The sequence below is a fragment of the Leptonychotes weddellii genome, chromosome 2 (genome assembly GCF_054177405.1).
Source record: "Leptonychotes weddellii isolate Sample4059 chromosome 2, ASM5417740v2, whole genome shotgun sequence".
In the NCBI taxonomy this organism is placed as follows: domain Eukaryota; kingdom Metazoa; phylum Chordata; class Mammalia; order Carnivora; family Phocidae; genus Leptonychotes; species Leptonychotes weddellii.
Genome location: NC_138370.1, coordinates 37,401,816 through 37,423,650, shown reverse-complemented (window position 1 = coordinate 37,423,650; position 21,835 = coordinate 37,401,816). Strand labels below are relative to the sequence as shown.

General features: G+C 43.6%; 1 protein-coding gene across 2 annotated transcripts in view; it reads left to right on the top strand.

Annotated features, from left to right (window-relative positions):
* Nucleotides 1-11,261: 11,261 nt before the first annotated feature.
* The window catches only part of ENTPD4 (ectonucleoside triphosphate diphosphohydrolase 4), a 34,748-nt gene continuing 24,174 nt past the window's right edge, over nt 11,262-21,835 (top strand). The window contains exons 1-2 of one of the 2 annotated variants that reach the window (XM_006740262.3): nt 11,262-11,440; nt 20,660-20,758. In XM_006740262.3, coding sequence (XP_006740325.1) covers nt 20,751-20,758 — 8 coding nt within the window. In that variant the 5' untranslated portion in view covers nt 11,262-11,440; nt 20,660-20,750. The remainder of the gene's footprint in view (nt 11,441-20,659; nt 20,759-21,835) is intronic. The other variant, XM_031035560.2, reaches the window with a different exon arrangement.

Sequence of the window (21,835 nt, the reverse complement as noted above, 5' to 3'; positions counted from 1 at the left end):
AAAAATATATTTCTGTTTGAGGTCTTCTGGTAGGCAGAATAACCCTCCCTCCAAAAATGTTCACACCTTCATTCCCAGGCCATATGAATACATTACTTTGCATGGCGAATGAGACTTTGCATATGTAATTAAGGTTAAGGACCTGAGATGGGGAGATTATCTTGGATTATCGTGGTGGGTCCAATCTAATCACATCAGCCCTTTAAAAGCAGAAAGCCTTTCTGACTATGGTCAGAGAGAAAGAGAACAACAGGAGATAAGTGTGAGAGATTTGACACACAGTCTTTGAAGGCAGAGAAAGAGGGCCATATATGAACTACAGATTGTGGGCGGCCTCTAGAACCTGGAAAAGGCAAGGACATGGATCCTTCCCTAGAGCCTCCAGAAAGGAATGCAGCCCTGTGATTGGATACACGTGGAAGGAGACGTGTCAAAAAATGAAGCAAAGTGTTATGCTAGGGCATGGTAAAAATCCTCCTTAACCTTCTCATTATCTTTCCAGTTATAGTCATTGTATTAAAGGATAGGACAGAAGAAATGTAAACCACTGGACGTAAGTCCTGCAGGAGTGGCACCAGGCTCCTCACGGATGAAGCGGGGTCTTGATCCACTGTTTAAAAATACAACAAACGGGGGCACCTGAGTGGCTCAGTCGGTTAAACGGCTGCCTTCGGCTCAGGTCATGATCCCAGGGTCCTGGGATCGAGCCCCGCATCGGGCTCCCTGCTCAGAGGGGAGCCTGCTTCTCCCTCTCCCTCTGCCCCTCCCCCTGCTTGTGCTCTCTTCCCCTCTCTCTCAAATAAATAAACAAAAATCTTAAAACAACAACAATAACAAACAACAGCCTGGCAGGTCAGGAGGCCAGGCTCTTTCCCACCAGGGGAGCAGGAATCCAGCTGTACACACAGGTCCTTCCCAATGGGATCAGCTCTGGGAGGCTGCATCTGAGCCTGACCTGACGCCCTCAGTTCTATGTATTTGGGAAACTTCTGCTACAATAGGCCCAGCCCTGAGGGTCACCACCTGTCTCTACCTGTCTCCCCAGCGGCTGAGATGTTAACTGTGAAAGCAGATGCTGCAATACCCATCGTTTTTATGCCACTGTCTGTATATGGTAGGCCACCTACCTTGGGCCTGCCTCAGTTTCCCGGGGTGAACAAGGAAAGTCAGGGCTTGTTCGTTTCTAAAGTGCCTTCTAAAGGCTGTAGCTGTGGGAGCTGTGTAGGGCTCTAGGACAAACAAGATGGATCCTAAGTAGGCACAGCCCTGACCATGAGCTTACAATCTGAAGACGCTTTTCTGATGGTGCAGGTTGGAACACCACTTAGACGACTGAACAAGTGCAGAGCTCATGACAAAAGTGAAAGAGAGACTTGTTAGCGATGAATGTTAATTGCACAACATGGATGTGTAGGGTAGGGTGTGGTTAGGAAAGGCATTCATAGAGGTCTCAGCTTCTCTTTTGACTTACCTTCTCCTATCGAGCCCGAAGGTGCTTTTAAGTAAAGTGAGAATGACAAGTGTTGGCGAGGAAGTGGAGAAAATGGGACACTTGTGCACTGCTCGTGGGAATGCAAACGGCTGCAGCCCTTATGGAAAGCAGTAGGGAGGGTCCTCAAAAAATTAACAGTAGAATTGCCGTACGACCCAGCAATCCAACTTCTGAGTGTATATCCAAAAGAACTGAAAGCAGAGTCTCAAAGCGATATCTGTACATTATTCACAACAGCTAAAATGTGGTAGCATCCCAAGTGTCCATTGACGGATGAATGGGTAAACAAAATGTGGTCCGTCCATAAGGGCTATTACTCAGCCTGAAAAAGGAAGGACATTCTGATACGGGCTACAACATGGATGAACTCTGAGGACATTACGCTAAGTGAAATAAACCACTCACAAAAGAAAAATACCATACGATTCCACTTACATGAGGTCTCTGGTATAGTCAAATTCACAGAACCAGGAAGTAGAGGGGTAGTTGACAGGGGCTGGGGCAAGTAGGAATAGGGAGTTGTTATTTAATGGGTGTAGAGTTTCCGTTTTGTAGGACAAAAATGTTCTGGAGATTGGTTACACAACAACGTGACGATATTTAACACTCCTGAACTGTACACTGAAAAATGGTTAAGATGGTAAATCTTATGTTGCATGTATTTTAGCGCACTAAAAAAAGAAAACAAGAAGTCTTTCCTCTTCCTCCACGGTAATTGCTCCCTTTGTGTCGTCCATCCTATTTCATGCCACTTTTTTTTAGGACGCGGTTCCTTCTGTTTTTGCCCTTCCAGAACGGACACAAACATCACAAACAGCAGGACGGGCAGCAAGAGTACATGCATCTATTCGGAGATGCGGAAGATTACAAAGCCGGGTAACACACGAGTAAATAGCATGTTTGATCATCCTGACTTGAAAAACATATCTTTATAACAACAAAATGGGAAAGTACGTAAAGCTGTGGTTTCTAGAACATGGGAAGTGGGCCAACTATCAGGGCTCTGGCTCTGTCCTTGGGCCAGACTCTCCCCACTCCCCCAGGCATTTCTGCGCAGTCGAGCAGCCCGGGCCAGCGCACGCTCTCTGGCCACAGCAGGGCCAGCCGGCACCCTCTGGCAGTTTCTTTGCCACTGGCAGGCTGTGGGTTCCTGCAGTGGCCACAGAGCTGCACAGACTTACGGAGTCAGGCCCACGGGCCCCACACTTGGAAAAGCCCTGCATTTGCTTTCATGTTCTGCCATTGCTGTCGTAGAATTCTTGATAACTTATGAATTTTAAAATTCCTGCACTTTCACTTTGCATGGAGTCTGCATATGAGGTAGCCAGTCCCAGGTAGCCGGACCCTTCTGGGAGAGAGAGCTTTAAGCCTCAGCCTTGGGATGGGCACACAAGGGAGTCAGGGGCACTCCCCGGGTCTTCAGTTTCTTCTTGTCCACTCCTTCCAAAGCCTAGAGGTAGGAGATGCTTTGCTGCATTTGCTTCTTCTGGACCATTTTGTGAAATCTCTCTCTCCTTTTTTTAAACTCTCTTTTAGTAGGTAAGCATGTTCTATTAGGTAACAATTCTTTATATTAAAATTGTCCTTTGAAATAACATACATGGTTTCTGCCTCCTAACTGATGGAGAAGACAAACTGTAAACTGACAAAATAAGAAAATAGATGGTGATATGGGCTACAGAGAAAGAGGAAAGCAGGGATGGGCAAAGAGTGTGGGGTCGAAGGGTGACAGCTTGCAATTTTACCTGGAGGGCAGAGAAGGCCTCAGAAAGATGCTGCAGTGAGAATACACAACCTACTCTTCGGCCCCCATTCCGGCTGAAAAGATGAGACAGCGTAAAAATAAGGTTCAACCTGCATCATTCAAGTGGAACATTGTCTTTTTTTTTTTTTTTTAAAGATTTTATTTATTTATTTGAGAGAGAGAATGAGAGAGAGAGAGAGCATGAGAGGGGGAGGGTCAGAGGGAGAAGCAGACTCCCTGCCGAGCAGGGAGCCCGATGCGGGACTCGATCCCGGGACTCCAGGATCATGACCTGAGCCGAAGGCAGTCGCTTAACCAACTGAGCCACCCAGGCACCCTCAAGTGGAACATTTTCTATCAAGTCCAAAAACTCGAAGGAATTTTGTGCGAGGCACACAAGGCAAGTAGGATCAGAATGTGGTGAAGAAAGATATCCAGCTTGGGGCGCCTGGGTGTCTCAGTTGTTAAGTGTCTGCCTTCGGCTCAGGTCATGATCCCGGGGTCCTGGGATCGAGTACTGCATCGGGCTCCCTGCTCGGCGGGAAGTCTGCTTCTCCCTCTCCCACTCCCCCTGCTTGTGTTCCCTCTCTCTCTGTGTGTGTGTGTCTCTCTCTCTCTGTCAAAGAAAGAAAGAGAGAGAGAGAGAGAAAGAAAGAAAGAAAGAAAGAAAGAAAGAAAGAAAGAAAGAAAGAAAGAAATCCAGCTTATCTCTGGATCACCCACTACTTTCTCTCCCTTTTCTGTCCCCTCACCTCAGGGACTTTGAAGGGTGGTAAGCAGAGAAGTGACCTGTTTTGCCAAGGTCTGTCTATAAGGAAAGTAATATCATTCATTCATTCATTCTTCCATATATACATTCATTCATTCATCACTTAGCAAACGTGTTTTGAGCACTTCCTATCTGCCTGGCACTCTACCAAACACTCTGGAGGGTATGAAGTAGAAGACGCAGTGCCTGCCTTCCAAGGGGTTACAGTCTAGTGGGAGAGGATATGAGGACTAAGACATGTATGCAAATAAGTATGATTCCAAGCTAAATAGGATAAGGAGCAATTAGGATAACAATGAATGAATTCCAAAGATTCTGACAGATGGAACTGTTGGCTTGACTTGAACAAGGTGAAATATCCACCTCCGTTCGAGTAGACATTATTGGGCAGCTACCCTAAAATATAAGGCATGGATCTGAAACAGGGGTGAATTTGGAGATCAGGCAAGAGTAGGATCATTGCAGCAGAAGATGGGTGAAATCTCTTTCTGCTGCGGAAGGCAGGGTAACTAGAGCCTTAGTTCCGCAGGGCATGGGAGGAACACATCATGGACACACAAGATGCATTTGTTGAATTGAATTCATATTTGCTCCGGGCTAGGGATACACAGAGGAATAAGATTGTAGCGAAGACCAACAGCAGTTATATCAAATGATGGTGCTGAGCGATAAAGGAGAGAGACTTTCTGGCCTGGGAGGTTAAGAACAGCTCGACAATAACACAGCTGCAGAGGGGCAAGCTGAAGGATGAATAGATTTTTTTTTTCTAGGCAATCAAGAAAGAGGAAATTATTCCAGTCATAGGAAATGTGTATAAAGATACAGAGGCATGGAAATAAGGAACACTCTGGGAGCAAGCAAGCAGTTAAGCATGTTAGAACCAGGGGATATGGAGAGAAGTGTTAGGACTTGGGGCTTAAAAGTTGGAGGGGCCTCAGTCATGACCTTGGGGTGTCATGCTCAGGAGGTAGGCCTGAGGCCAACCTGCCAATAACATCAAATCACCCACTGATTCCCAGAGCTGATTTGCTACAAATTACAACTCTAACCTCAAGGTGATAGAAGGATGTGGAGGAGAGTGGTATGTTAGCTGGAATGAGGAAGGAACACAGAAGTGGTGAGATTCAAGGGGTCCAATAAATACCCAGCTGCCTCCTGTCCAAGTCTGACTGGTTTGTGAAATGGAACAAAAACCATATGAAAACCAAAATCTCATCCTTTCTGCAGATGAAGCTGATATCAAAGAAGGGGGCTTATACTGATCAGAGTAGCATGATGCATGTACCAATCACAGCAGTTTGGGGACAAAATTACTCTGCTTAATCAGGCCACAGTCATGTGTTCTGACCCAAATGGACCAAGTGTGAGACAGGTGTATTCTTTCAGAAATTTGAGGTACTGTTACCAAAAACAGAAGGGTGGGTCCTGAGCAGCAACCATGTCCACTCACTCCCTACTTGTGTGTGTGTGTGTTTGTGTGTGTGTGTGTGTGTGTAATGACCCATATCCCACATGATCCTTTTACATACAGTTGATCATGATGCTGTGATGAGAAAAAGTTGAAGGAAACCCTGAATTTTGATGTTGCTTTAAACAAGTCACTTGCTCTTTCTGGATCTCAAGCGCTTTCTCTCCACAATAAAACACCATAAAATAAGAATTTTCTTGGCCCATTCCCTGCCTTAGGAATGCTGAGCTTATAAATGAGGTCATGTCTGTCAAGTGTTATGATCTCCTGAAGACAAATTTTGTACAAGTATATAGGATTATTAGCCAAGTTGCTCAAAAACTAGTCTGTGCATGAGTGCATCAGAAGGCAAACAAGACCAAGGGAGAACAACATGACTCAGCATTTCCAAGGGCCACTTGATTCCTTTGTTTCTGTGACATCCAACACCTTATGGTTACCTCCTCTGAACCTCCACACTGCCAGGAGGAACAGTTTAGCCAACTTAGGCTCCCTGGAATGATGGGTTAAAACATTTAAAGAGCAAAGCCAGAGGGATGCCAAGCAATTGGCATGTTGAGGGGTTTTTTTCAAGAAGATAATTTAAAAGAAATCCTGTATGGGTTTGAAATACTGATGGTTAAATACTGAGCCATTCATCAATGTTCCCATATGCATAAATTGAGAGCAATCCAGAGTTTGATGAAAAAAGGAAAGAGCTTGTTTATGTTTGATTACATAAGGAGGAGGAGGAGGAAGAAGAGGACCTTGTTCCCAGTCTTCTCTTTTGCCTCTTAGAAATTATGGACTTGAGATATGAAAAGAACCTTAGAGGTCAGCCTAACCACCTGCCCTTCCCTTTTATAAAATAGCATATTGATGGTGAGGACCAATGAGGTAAACTAAATTTTCTGAGCTTACATGATCAATTGACAGCAGAGCAGGGGCTAGGGCTCAGGTGTCCACCTCCAAGTTTGGTATTCTTTACATTCAATGATCCCGTCCCTTAGTCTTAGGAGCTTGGCAAACCGCTTTGCCTCTGAAAGCCCAGCTGTCTCATCTATAAAATGTAAATAGACTGTACACTAACTAAAGAAAAAGGCAGCTGGGAAATAAGACCTCTTGAGGGACCTTCTAGTTTCCAATCAACCAGTCCACAAATATTTTTAAATACCTAACAGCAAGTAATGGCTTATCCAGCCAAAACTAATTTAAATTAATTTACATAAATAAAGGCTTTATTTTCCTCCCATTATAGGAAGTCAGGAGGTAGACCCAATAGCTAGTATTAGTCCAGTAGTTTCATGATGCCATGATGGACCCAAGCAACTCATCCTTTCTATTTCATCATATTTAGTATTGCCTTCTTATCCACATTACTGTTGCCTCATGGTTGCAAGATGGCTTCTGCAATCCAGATGTCACATTCTTTTTCAGACTTTCATTTAATACTTTTAAAATACCAAACAGGTAATGAGGTACTTTGTTCTTACAGCCATGTTAGCTATAGTTCTGTAGATGTATAGTTCTGTAGATCTTCCCATCAAACTGAGGAAGATCATTCCCTTTAGAGTTGATGAGAGCTTTTTGGTTTAAATCATGAATGAGTGTTAAGTTTTGTCAAATGTTTTTTCTACATTGATTGAGATCATATGAATCATATGAATTGTCTACTTTACACTGTTTATGAAATGAATGACATTGACTGGTTTTAAAAGGTTGAACCAGCCTTGCATTTCCTGAAGAAATTCCACTTGGTTAAGCTATCTTACTCTTTCTAGATATTGCTGAATTTGGTTTGCCAATATTTTATTAGAATTTTTGCATCTGTGTTCATAAAGGATATTGATGTGTAATTTTCTTTCCTTTTTGTTTCTGGGTATCAGGATCATTTTGACCTTATGAGTTAGGAAGTAGTCCCTCCTAGTTCTCTGAATTTATATAAGATTGGCATAATTCCTTTCTTAAAAGGTTGATAAAATTTGCTTTTCTTATCCTAACTTCTCTCTTTTGTTAAGATTTTATTTATTTATTTATTTTAGAGAGAAAGAGAGAGCACGCATGAGCTGGGGGAGGAGCAAGGGGGGAGTGGAAAAGAATCTCAGGCAGACTCCCCACTGAGCATGGAGCCCATTGCAGGGCCCGATCCCACAACCCTGAGATTATGACCTGAGCCAAAACCAAGAGTCAGACACTTAACTGACTGAGCCACCCAGGCACCCCTTTTATCCTAACTTCTTAAGATGGAAACGTAGATCATTGATTTCAAATATTTTTTCATTACTAAAATAAGCTTTTCAAGCTATACGTTTCTCCCAGGCTGCTGCTTCAGCTGCATTCCATGAATTTTGATGCATTTTCGTTATCATTCTATTTGTAATGTTTTTTAATGCTCTAGAACTGTGCCTAAAATAAAATACTCAGTAAATGTTATCTCCAGTTAGCTTAGTTTTTTGTTTCTTTTGTTAATAAGTGAGAATAAATTGATGGATCACTCTGACGGTTGTGTTCCTTCCCCCTTCAGAGCATCTTTGCTGTTTCTACTACACTACATCTTCAGATAGACCCAGATTTCCTCCTTCTTCTAGTTAATTCCAGTTCCTCTGGAGGGTGTGACCTCAAACACCACTTCCTCAAAGAGGTCTTCCCTGACAGCTTAGAATGGGATGGTCCTCTCATGTGCTGGCTGAATAGTGTCCCTCAAAAGTTCATATCCACTCAGAACCTGTGAATCTGAACTTATTTGGGAATAAAGTCTCTGCAGACATAATTACATTAAGAAATTATATTGGATTATGTTGGGCCCTAAATCCATTATGACTGGTGTCCTTATAAGAAGAGGGAAATCTGAACACAGAGAGACACACAGGAGAACAGCACGTAACAAAAGAGACAGAGTCTGGAGAGATGCATCTACAAACTGAGAAATGCCAAATGCCAAATGCTAGTAACTACTAGGAACTAAGAAGAGGCAGGAAAAGATCCTCCCCTAGAGTCTTCAGAGAGATCATGGCCCTGCCAACACCTTGATTTCAGACCTTTGGCCTCTCGAACTGTGAAAGAAGAAATTGCTGTCATTTTAAGCACCTAGTTTGGGGTAATTTGTTAGGACAATTCTAGGAAACGAATACACCGTGTTACTTGTTTTCATACTTTCTTTATACTTTTCTTTCCTAGCTTTTATCAGATAATTATTACATATGAATTACCAAGAAAGCTGATGGAATAATAACACTAGTCTGTCATTTTAGTGGGGGCCTCCTTAAGAGAGACCACCATAGTCCAAACCAATATCTCAGATGGTAAGGGCTTTGAAAGGCACATCATTTTGAGGGAGACTGGCCCTAAAATCACATGTTGGTAGCTAACTACTTCAGCTTCTAAAAACTAGACTTAAGTATCACAGAGGTGCTTAATGTGTAAGCTATCCAAACTGGACATTTTTTAAACAGAAACAGATTGCTACCAAAGGGCACTGACGTAGGAGTCAGAATCATTGGTATAGCTTCCGCTCTTTGTGTCCAGGGATCTTGGGCAAGTCACTCAACCTCTCTGGGTCCAGGTTCCTCAACAGCAAAAGGAGGTAGTTTGGACCAGACAGTTTCCACAGTCCCTCTGGCTTGAACATTCTGTGGCTTTATGATTCTAATGTGGAGCAATAGTAAAAAGATAGTATTTACTTCTTTATTTTTTAAGATTTATTTATTTATTTGAGAGAGAGAGAGAGCAGGAGGAGGGGCAGAGGGAGAAGGAGAGAGAGAATCCCAAGCAGAATCCCTGCTGAGCACAGAACCTGACTCAGGGCTCAATCCCAAGACCCTGAGATCATGACCTGAGCCGAAATCAAGAGTCAGCTGCTCAACTGACTGAGCCACCCAGGTGCCCCAAGACGGTATTTACCAGGCTCCCTGTTCACTACTAGCCTGCTTCCACGAACAGTGTCAGAATCCAGGGATGAAACATTACTCCAAGGAGATGACCCAGGCTGGTGCTGGACCAAGAAGGATTCTGCTTGAAATATGTAACTACTAGTTCTGTCCACGTTTGTTTTACTTGACGGAAGTAACGATGTAGATATTTCCAGGGCACTCATTTAAAAAAAAAAAAAAATTAAAGTGGCTAGGCTAGCTGGTCACTTCCTATCCTTGGACAGCAATGTATTCACCTGTAGAAAAAGAGGTCAAGGAGATGGAAGCTGTGATTCTCAATGTCTCTTCCAGTGCTGTGACTTCAAGGCAGTTTTTTGTCAAGCTAGAGAGAGAGAGTGGCCTTGAACTAAGTACCAGGTCATCAGGTCAATCTCAGGAACTGGTGTTCACCCTACTATTTCTTCTCAGAACCATTGTGTGGGGGCAGTCTGTCTCCCCCAGAACATGCTTTTGGCAAGGATGAAATCTTAGCTCTTACTAATTATGTGGACCTTGATAGAATCACTGGATGGTTTGAGCCTAAGCTTCCCCATCTATAAAACAGGGATAGCTACTTATTTTGCTTAGCATAATACTATCTAGCTCCATCCACTTTGTTGCAAGTGGCAAGATTTTGTTCTTTTTCATGGCTGAGTAATATTCCATCATATATATATATATATATATATATATATACACATATATATCTTCTTTATCCTCTCACTTGGTCTGTTTCCATAGTTTGGCTATTGTAAACATTGTTGCTATAAACATTGGGGTGGGTGTATCCCTCCGAATTAATATTTTTTTTATTCTTTGGGTAAATACCTAGTAGTGTAATTGCTGGATCAGGGTAGTTCTATTTTTAAGTTTTTAAGAAACCTCCGTACTATTTTCCAGAGTGGCTGCACCACTTTGCATTCCCACCAATAGTGCATGAGGGTTCCCCTTTCCCTACATCCTTGCCAACACCTGTTGTTTTTTCTATTGTTGATTTTAGTCATTCTGACAGGTGTGAGGTGGTATCTCATTGTAGTTTTGATTTGTATTTCCCTGATGATGAGTGATGTTGAACATCTTTTCACGTGTCTGTTAGCCATCTGTATGTTTTCTTTGGAAGAATGTCTATCCATTTCTTCTGCCCCCTTTTTAATTGGATTATTCGGTTTTTGGATGTTGAGCTTTATAAGTTCTTTACATATTTTGGATACTGACCCTTTATCAGATATGCCATTGCAAATATCTTCTCCCATTCCATAGGCTGCCTTTTAGTTTTGTTGATTGTTTCCTCACTGTGCAGAAGCTTTTTATCTTGATGAAATCCAAATAGTTCATTTTTGCTTTTGTTTCCCTTGCCTCAGGAGACATATCTAGTAACAAGTTGCTATGGCTGATGTCAAAGACGTTACTGCCTGTGTCCTCTTCTGGGATTTTAATGGTTCAATCACTAAATTGTACATCTGAAACTGATAGCACACTGTATGTTAACTAGAATTTAAATAAAGCCTTAAAAAACAAACAAAAAAAAAAAAAACAGATATAGCAACTGGTAAAGTTGTAAACCTGTCAAGAGTTCAGCGAAAATGCCTAGGTTTTCGAGTGTTATTTTCCATAAACCTTGGGGGCACAAAGGAAAGACAACCGCGGTGTCGTAAGCACACTGCCGCTCGCTGACTACCAGACCAGCTACGACTGGCGGTAACCAAGCGACACTACCCGTTACTTCTGTGATACCACTGTCACTTTTGGCACTCACTCCGCCCAAACCCCGCCGCGGTGATTACCCACAGCTCTGCCCTCCACGCCAATCTTCTCGGCTCAGGCCCCGCCCCTGGCTCAAGCCCCGCCCCCGGAGCTCCGCTTCCACCCCGCCTCCCGGCGTGCGCGCTCCCTGCGCTGGCGGTGACGCGCACGGGCCGGCGTCGGGGCGGCGGTGCTGCTCCCGGAAAGGAGCGGAGCCTCCAGGAAGCCGGTCCCGCGTTGCCGCCGCCACCACCGCGCTGCGGTGGCCGTGATGTCCTCCGGTCACAGCTTCCCGCTGCCAGGAGCTCCGGCCGCCGAATCGGGTGCTGCCGAGCAGGTGAGGCGGCCTTACCGGCGCGGACGAGGGGAGGGCGGAGAAGCGGCTGGCGGAGCTGGGACGGTTGAAGTGTGGGGCCCGGCGCGGCGGCGAGGGCCGCGGATGAACCCCTCTGTCCGGGGAGCCCTCCCCGCGCGGGCTGGCGGTCTTCCTGGAGTCCGCGGCGCTTCCGCCGCCCGGGCCGCGCGGCCACATCCGGGCGCCCCGGCGGTCAGCCCCGGTGACCCCGGGCAGCAGGTGCTCTCCCCCAGCCCCTGGCAGGAGAAACTGGCATGGTGCTGTCGCGCCTGCTCCGGTGACCACGCTGGATTTTCGCTCTCTCACACTCAGTGTGGGCGGATCTGGCCCCCACTGGGGAGAGACCTGGCGAGGGAGAGGGGATGCTGCACCGACTGCTTCTCGCCTGCCGCCTCATCCTAACATTGGTACTTTCAGCCTCAGTTTTGCTTTGCTCTGCTCTTACTAAGTTTTATGCTTTAGATTGCCCGTTGGAAAAATAGAACTAACTGGGCAATAAAGTGATCGTGAGAGCAGTGTTTCTCAAACCTGAGTAATGCGTGGACACCTTTTAAGGACACAGATCGCATTCTGTAGAATATATCCCAGAACTTACAAGAGCCCCCAGACCCGTTAGATGAAGACTGGTGCAGAGCATTTTCAGAGAACATTTATCACTATTAGGAAGGAAAAGAGATGCTTTACAGTTCTGGAACTTCAATGCTAGAAGATAAACAAGAAATCATTAAAGAATTCTAAATTAGAGACTCAAATCCCTAGTTTGATTTCACATGGCAGCGTTTACCGTGTCTTGCTTTGCGTAATGAAATTTTTCCAGCCTTGGAGGCTTAAAAGAATCATTCTTTGTGATATCTTGTATTTGATGTTATCTTGTCTTTGTATTAGGTTTATTCAGTTTGACAGATTAGCAGAATTTTAGAATGGGATACTAATTTGCATAAGTGGTTTAATGGTTTCTTTCTGTGTTTACCTTAGCATTGATTAATCACTTGTGTCTGTTACATATTGAATCTATGGTTTACATTCTTCCAGGTCTAATTGGAAGGCCTGATCTCAACTCCTGTGTCTGTAGTCTAGAAAGAAGGAAAAAAGTAATAAAAGTTGATCTAAGGGTTTATATCCTGTACATATTTATTCAACATATTTAAAATAAACTACGCTTGGGGTGCCTGGCTGGCTCAGTCAGTAGAGCTTGCGACTCTTGATCTCGGGGTCATCAGTTTAAGCCCCATGCTGGGCATGAAACCTACTAAAATAAATAAATAAATAAAATAAAACAAACTACACTTGAATAAAGAGAAGATTCGGAGTGTGGGAAAACATTAGAAAGTAAAACAGGTTAAATCTTGTCAAAGAAAAATGTTGGACCAGTGCTTTGAAAGAAGTGTAATATTGAGAGTAGAACATACTAGAAGTGATATTAGTAAAGGCCAGAGGCAAGAATGAGAAGAGTGTATGTGGACAAGAAGAGACCCACCTCACTACAGCAGAGAGATGTTATCTGGGGCTGAGGAGAGAAGAAGTTGATAAAATTAGATGGGACCAGTTGATGGATGTTAAGATTTCAGATGCCACACAGGGAAGTTGGTGTTGACCTGTAGGCTCCAGAAGTTTCTTCAGCTGATCATATTTTGAAGGCAGCATTTTACACAGGTGTTTCTGAAGTGTCGTGTTCAGAGTAAAGGCAGAAGGTAGTTGATCTGCCTAGAGTCTGTCTTGAGGTAGTGATGTCTGCTGTGGTGATTTTAGATGTGTGAACTAACTGATATAGATGTGTGTTTGAAAAAGACTTGACAGGACCCAATGAATGATATAAGATGTAGACACACAGATAAGTAGGATTCAAGGTTAAGAACCAGGTGACCCCAGCCAGTAGTGATATCCCACTTGGCCTAGAGAATTTGGACGGTGGTCTTAGTTTCTGCCAAAAGATTGTGACCCCAGATTTGGACTAAACAAGTTGTAGTAACAGGGTGTCAGTAAGCTCAGGATGTGGAATTGGAATTTGAGGAAAGTCAGAGTTGCAGATTTCAGATATTGCAGAGGTGATGCAGGAAAAGTGTGACCAGTAAAAGGTCATGTAAAATAGGGACCAGTATTTTGCAAATGAATAGTGAGAGGTAGGAAGAGGTTTGATTAGGACTTGCTATTGAAAAATAAAATTTTTAAAATTAAATATTGAAGAAAATGTAGATCATAAATGCAACTATGTGCATTCTTCTAAAGCAAAGAATGAATTAAATTATTTTGACGTCTTTCCCCACAACCCAGTGAGGCACAGCATCCTGCACTTCCCTTTGGCTTCTCATTCTCCCAAGGCAGTTGTTTCTTTTTCTTTTCTTTTTTTTTTTTTTAAGATTTATTTATTTTAGAGAGAGGAGGGAGAGAAACACACGTGCATGTGAGCAGGGGGAGAGGCAGAGCGAGAGAATCTCCAGCAGGCTCCCCGCCGAGCACAGAGCCCCCGCTGCAGGGCTCCATCCCATGACCCATGAGGTCATGACCTGAGCCCAAACCAAGACTCGGACACTCAATCTACTGAGCCACCCAGGCGCCCTGACAGTGGTTTCTTCTTTTTCTTTTTCTTTTCTTTTTTTTTAAAGATTTTATTTTATTTATTTGACAGAGGGGGAGCGGCAGGGAAAGGAAGAAGCAGGCTCCCTGCTGAGCAGCAACCCCCCCCCCCCCAAACATGGGGCTCTATCCCAGGACCATGGGATCATGATCTGAGCCGAGGGCAGACGCTTAACCGACTGAGCCACCCAGGTGTCCCCTGACAGTTGTTTCTTTCTTACAAAGTTCTGCCTAAGTGTGTGTGGGCTCCTTTGATTGTTCAAGGTCCTCTTGTAATCCTTGATATTTATATCATTCTTTTCTTCATGTCAGCTTACCTTTCCGTACTCAGGTCTAGCTCTTCCAGAGTCTCATTTGTCTATGATTTTGTTTGCTTGTGATTTGAGAATTTGCTAATGTCTGTCTCATTGCATGCTGCATTTTTTACCAGAAGAGCCATTTTACTTTGCAATTGATTTATATTGTTTTCACTGTTTTCCTTAGGACTAACAGTGAGAAACTGACAGAGACACTGAACCATGACCTTATGGACTTTTCTCCACTAGAGAATGTTCAGCTAAGGAGGGCCTCCCCACTAGCTGAAATGATGAGTCAGTGCAACTCTCTGGTGGTAGGTCTAACACAATTTAAGCCTTTTAAAAACATGGCAGTTTTATGTAACATTTGAGTTTGCCTTCCTAAACTCTGGCGCCAAGATTCTTAGCCACAAATACAATTGGAGTTTACATTTTGAGATCAAATTACCATATTGCTGACTGCTGGGTAATAGTCATACTTTTGTCCTAAATAAAAGTAATTACTGCAGCAGTTTATAAGCTGTCCTATTTTCCTCTCTCTTTAAGCACCAGTTTTGTCACTTACAAAAATATCTATTTATCCTTTTTGTCAAAATCCTCACGTATCTCAAAAAAAAGTTCTAAGACAAATACCAGATTAAGTAATGTTTACCAAGTTTGCTATGATCATTCTAAACAGTGCAACTTCCTTGAAATGTGTTCTCTTTTCCCTTCTCCCATTGAAAGTGTACCTCTCACCTCCAAGAATCTTTTCCTGTTCCCTAGCCTCCAGTGTGCTCTTCTCTGAACTGTTATAGCAAGAGTCCGGATAATTTAACATTGCCTTTTGTTATTTTCTTGATTATTTTACGGGTATTAGAATTTTCTCTGTCATCAGTCTGCACACTCCTTGAAAACTGGAGCCAGGTTTGTTAATCCTCTGCGCCCTTCCTATCCCCTCCAAGCTCGCATCATTGAATCATTAAAGGTCTTTCTTCCCCCAGGTCCTTGACTTTAAGCTGTTAATTAGAACATTCTTTTCTTTTGTTCTTAGTTCAGCTCTCGCATAATTATCGATTTTTAAAAATGTTCAGATTCGAATTCCTATGTCATGGTTTCTAACATAAGCTTTCTTGATATATCCAGAAGAGGATTTGATGCTGGAAACTGGAGATCTCAGTTGAAGGTAGCTTGTTGTTTTGTTTTTTTTTTAAGATTTTATTTATTTATTTATTTGACAGAGAGACAGCGAGAGAGGGAACACAAGCAGGGGGAGTGGGAGAGGGAGAAGCAGGCCTCCCGCCGAGCAGGGAGCCCAATGTGGGGCTTGATCCCAGGACGCTGGGATCATGACCTAAGCCGAAGGCAGATGCTTAACAACTGAGCCACCCAGGCGCCCCTGAAGGTAGCTTGTTAAAAATAGTTTTGTTGTCTCTTCTGCTGATAAAATTCATCTATGCCCTTTAAGAAATAAAGGCAAACCTAGGGAAGAAAAATAGATGATCTGTTATCTCACTACTTCGCAGTAACCAACCACTGTTAACATTTTGGTTTCTGTCCTTCCATTCCCCTGCTCTATGTGTGATGTGTTTTTTTCACGTAATATATCATGGATATCTGTCTCTGTCAATAAATACAGTTCTGCATCATCACTTTTAATAATTATATTGTGCTCCACCACTGCAGAAATGGTCCACATGTAGTGTAGCCCACCCCCTATAATGCACATGAGTAACCATGTTTTGCTATACCCAATACTATCATGAATTTCTTTACACGTTTTAATTTTTTTAATGATTTTATTTGAGAGAAAGTGAGAGCAAGAGAGTGCACAAGCGGGGTGGGAGGGGCAGAGGGAGAGGGAGAAGCAGACTCCCTGCCGATATGGGACTCGATCCCAGGGTCCTGGGATCATGACCTGAGCCCAAGGCAGACGCTTAACTGACCAAGCCACCCAAGTGCCCTACACATATTTTAGTGAATTTACCCTATTATTTCCTAAGGTTGAATTTCTGTGTGATAGAGCACAGGGTAAGCATGTTTAAAATTTTTATATATGTTACCCATATACCCATATCCCAGAAGGTTAGTACCTGTTTAGATTCTCCATGACAGTATTCCCCTTTGTTAGCAAAGTATTGTCAGACTTTAATCTCCACCAATCTGATAGTGGTGAAGTCTTGTTTTTCTTTCTGTTTCTCTAAATACAAATGAAGTTATATCAGCCATTTGTATTTCTTATTTGGTCAATTTCCAGTTATCCTTGCTCATTTTTCTATTTCAGTGTTTCTCTTATTTATTTAGAAGAATCTTTTATATATCAGGGATATTTACCTTTTGTTATAGATGTTTCAGGTAACTTTCCCAAGCCTTGTGTATTTGGGAAGGGATTTTTTTTAAAAACACTCAGAAGTCTTAAACTCATATAGTCTGTTTTCTTACATTTATGGATTGAGACATTGATGTCAGTTGTAGAAAAGCCTTACTCATTCTGAGTTGGGTACATTTTCATCTTACATTTTTATGCATATTTTTAACATTTAAATTTTTTTTTTTTTAAGATTTTATTTATTTGACAGAGAGAGACACAGCGAGAGAGGGGACACAAGCAGGGGGAGGGGGAGAGGGAGAACTGGACTCCCCGCTGAGCAAGGAGCCCAATGCGGGGCTCGATCCCAGGACCCTGGGATCACGACCTGAGCCGAAGGCAGACGCTTAACGACTGAGCCACCCAGGTGCCCCAACATTTAAATTTTTGAACCACTGGAATTCTCATAAAAGTTGTGATGTAGTAATCTCACCATATTCAAATGCTGAAAGATAGCTACTTTATAAGAACACATTAAAATTCATTTAAACATCTCAGTAATTGACATTTTTTTTCTTTTTTGTGTAAACTTTTACATCACAAATATTGTTTGTCCCAAGTGTTGGGTACATGGTCTGATATGGATACCATATTGAAACCTGAATGAATTAAAGTGATTTTTTCTCCCTTCTGTCAAGTAGGCATCATTAATACTTTTTACTCTAATATGTGTGTCTGTGTGTGTGTGTGTTTTATCCCCTCTGCTACATTATAAATTATTTCAGGGCTGGGTCCATACCTGATTCATCTTTACTTCTCCCATTTCCAGCCATCCATGAAGCAGACAATACTTGTGTGACAGGCACTGGTCACTGGGGAAACAGAAGAATAAGAGGCTGCCCCTGCCAACGAGAGGCTTGCCACGTAATGAGAAAGTCAACCACAAGTATAATACAATAGCCCACTAATGTGATGAACAAATGCTCTGGGGGTAGGAGGACTAGGGACGCTTTCACAGAGGAATCAGGCCTAACTTGTGTTAGTCCACCAACAGATGGACCCGAAAGAGAGAAGCATTCTAGAAAGGTAGAGGAATGTGGGGCCTTTCAGTGACTCACTGCTTGTGTTTAGTATGGCTAAAGCAGAGGGTACATATCTGTCTAGTCTGTTGGGATAGGACTAGAAAGACAAGGATAAGATCAGTGCTGTCTAATGCAGAAGCTCCATGTGCCTATTGAGCACTTGAAATATGGCTAGTGCAACTGAGGAACCGCATTTTTCATTTTAATTCCTTTAAATAGCCACACATGGCAATGGCTCCCCCTATTGAACAGCATAAGACTAGACGGTGAGAGCCCTTCTTTACCATCCTAAGGAGTTAGGACTTCTTCCTGAGTGGGAGAGAAAAGTGGGGAGGTGGGAAAAAAATGGGGCGCCTGGAGTGGCTCAGTCGGCTAAGCATCTGACTCTTGATTTCATCTCAAGTCATGATCTCAGGATTGTGGGATCGAGCCCCGCGTCAGTGCAGAGTCTGCTTGTCCCCCCTCCCTCTGCTCCTTCCCCCTGTTTGTGCTCTCTCTCTTTCTCTTTCTTTTAAATAAATAAATAAAATCTTAAAAAAAAAAAAAAGAAAAAAGTTGGGAGGTGGGGAGGTGTCAGGATTCCCAGTTGTTTTGGAAAGATCACTCTAGTGTGTAAGTTCTTAACCTTTTGGGTCCCAGTTGACTTTTTGCCAGGCACTTTCCTAGGGTTTTTTGGTACTGGGAATGCAGCAGTCAACCAAGCCGACAGAAATGTGGCCCCTTGTGGAACTTGACACATGAGCAAGAGAAATGCAAACACACACACACACAGTATGTTAGAGACAAGGATAAGAGTGTGGGTTCTCATGCTGGAATCTCAGCTTTTTTGTATACAATCATCTTCTGTTAGCTGTGTGACCTTAGACAAGTTACTTAGCCTTTCTGCCTTTCCTGTAAAATGTGATACAAATAGTGCCTACCTTGTGGGTCATTAAGAGGAATAAATTAATATTTGTAAGTAAGCAGGACCTAGCACATAAAAAACTCTATTTAATAAATAAGTAAAAGCTAAGGGAAAAAATAAAAGAGATGGGTGGAGAGGATAGCTTCATAGATAGATTGGGTGGCCAGGGAAGGCCTCCCTGAGAAGGTGACACTGCGTGAAGACCTGGGGGAAGTGAGAAAATGAGTCACCCAGATGATTTCTAAGCAGAGGGAGCAGCGCGTTCAGAGGCCTGGAGACCAGACAGCACCTGGCATGTTTGAAGACAGCCAGGTCTACGGCCATACCACCCTGAACGTGCCCGATCTCGTCTGATCTCAGAAGCTAAGCAGCGTCAGGCCTGGTTAGTACTTGGATGGGAGAAGACAGCCGGGATGCCAGCATGGCTGGTATGGAGTGAAAAGGGAGAGCAGACGATGAGATCAGAGCAGTGACAGGTGGCAAGGTCCCGTGGACCACGGAAGTCAGAGTAAAGCCTTCGGCATGTACTCTTAAGTGCAGTGGGAGCCACTGGAGGATTTCAAGTATGAGAGTAAGGGGATTACGGGCCTGAGCAGGGATGCGGGGAGTGTCAACTTCACGTGAAGAATCTGTGCCTAGGGGCGCCTGGGTGGCTCAGTCGTTAAGCATGTGCCTTCGGCTCAGGTCATGATCCCAGGGTCCTGGGATCGAGCCCCACGTTGGGCTCCCTGCATAGCAGGGAGCCTGCTTCTCCCTCTGCCTGCCGCTCCCCCTGCTTGTGCTCTCTCTCTGTGTCAAATAAATAAAATCTTAAAAAGTGTGCCAAAAGGTCTTGGATGAAGAATTGGAGAGCCACTGGGTTGACACTGCAGGTAGGAGACTTAACTTGTTAGGCTGCTGTTCTGATAGACCGGGCAAGAGATGAGAAAAGGAACAGATTTTAGATAAAGTGAGGTTAAAAAAAATGGAGGGAGGAATCCGTAAGAAACTGGCTGTGGAAGGTAAAGGAGAACAAGGGGTCAGGCCTGACTCCCTCGTTTCTGGTTTGAGCAGCTTGGAGGAATTGAGACTGAGATTGTAGGGTGGGCCAGGTTAAGGGAAAAGGGAGGGAGGATTGCAGTACAAGTGTGGGTTTTAGAACTGTTTTTCATGGGCCGCTGCAGTGTTCAGATGGAGGTATCAGTAGGTGCTTGAAGATCTCTGTAGCTGTAGCTCAGAAGAGAAGCCTGGGGTGGAGAAAGAAGTTTTTGAGTGATCTGCTAATTGAAGCCGTCAATGAGATTGATCAGGAGCAGAGATCAGAGTTGGGGGAGAATGGAGCCTAGCCAGGAAGAAGCCCAGGGCACGGCGGAGCAGCCAGGCCTTTAGGAAGGAGACCTGGGGGCGTCCTTGCTGCTCAAGGGCTAGGAAGCGGGCAAGGGCAGACGGCTGTCTTGAGAGGCCTGGAAGAGGTAAAGCCACAAAACCAAGGAAGATGGAGGTCTTTGGATCCAGTAGGTCAGAAGGAGGCCCTGGCTGTCAGCCCCCACTAGCCCTTGTTTTCTCTGCGAATTGAGGCCTGGGGGCTGAAGGAGTGCTAGGTGGTAGCAGGGGATGCGCCGGAGCAGACTCAGAGCACAGTACCTTGTGTGGTTCTTTGTGCGTAAGCTGACCTCTCTCTTCTGTGAGTCCATATTTCAGATTGCCATTCAGTGAATTTTTCTGCCTACTGCCCCCACCCCGAGTCTTCCTTAATTCAGTACCTATTTGATGAGCTGGTATTTTGGGGTCACTGATTGGCTTTTAGGTGGAGAGCACTAACTAGTTGCTAAACTATTACCATCTCATTCCAATTTTAGCGAGCGCCAGACTATTACCATCTCTTGATTTAGGCCTATATCTCTGACAGCATGAAATTGACTTAGAAGTGTGGTGCTCAGAATAGGCCCTTCCACCAGCTTCAGTGCAAGGTTCATGTCACAGATTATGTGTGGTTGGATTTAAACCCGTACTTGGTAAAAGAACATAGATGTCTTCTTGGATTGTGCCATCTTTATGACTTCTCACTTTCTGGAACAGGAGGTCTCTAACTCCAGGAGGACCCCATTATTTCTGTAATGGTGTGTGAGGACTGACTCCTAGAACGTTGCCTGGCCTTGGACCCATCAGCATGGGGAGGTGAGTGATGGTGTCTCATCACCGGTACTTGTAAAACCTGAGGTTTTGGTGCCACAGGAGCAGATCTTGAAAGGAAAAAAAAATCTGAATTCCAAGTGAAAAGTGTCCAAAATTATGCTACACTTCTTTTTAACAACTTTGTTCTTCCAGGCCTCACTGGGGTGCCTGTTACAGAAAGTGGTCATGCCAGGTGGATTCTGCAGGGGTTAACGTAGCTTACTGTGAAGGGCAGGTGTGTTGGAATCTGTGAGGGGTCGTATTAAGCACAGTATAACTATCTGGAAGCCTTGGAGGAGTGGGCAGGGGATGACACACTCTGGAGTGGCCCAAGGACCCACATGGAGACTAGACACTGCAGGTGGAAAACTCCGTTAGGTTAGCAGGATATCTACCCCTTCTGTGAGGTATTTTAGTCCAGGAAGCACTCTTTAAAGAAATTAACCACAAAACAATAACCTCTGTTCTAAACATAGCAAGCTTTTTGTAAGCCTAATAATAATCTCTTAATCCTGACATAAATGGAGAAGAAAAGTGTTCATTTGCAAAAATGTCTCAGAAATAATTCTAAAAACATAGGACATACAAAACTCATTTATTGACTTTATTATGGGGATGTTATTAAAGATACTGTTTGTCTGCCATTTTCTCACTCAGTCATCACGGAGAAGTTTGCCTTGGGATTCAGTGTTAAGAAAATCTTCCTCCTCCTGAGCTGTTTATATGTTTCTAATCTCATGGATAACGTTTTGGCCTCTAGGCCACCTTTACAGGCCTGTCTTATTACATGTATTCTTTGTACTGAATTGTTTCTCGGTTTCATCATCCTTAAACGGGAGTTCATTATAGATTTATATATTTATCATATTGAACTGACTCTTGTCTCTAATTTTTTTTTTTTTTGGAACAAAGCATGGTACAAATAATAACCTACATAATATTGTCAAGAAAGGCGGAAAAACACAGAAGTGTCATAACAATCAGGGTGTAATTTTCATTCATGTAGTTTTATAATAATGAGTAAAATAGCAAAATAGCAATAGGGAAGATGCTGGCCTACAGATACCTCCCAGCAGGGAA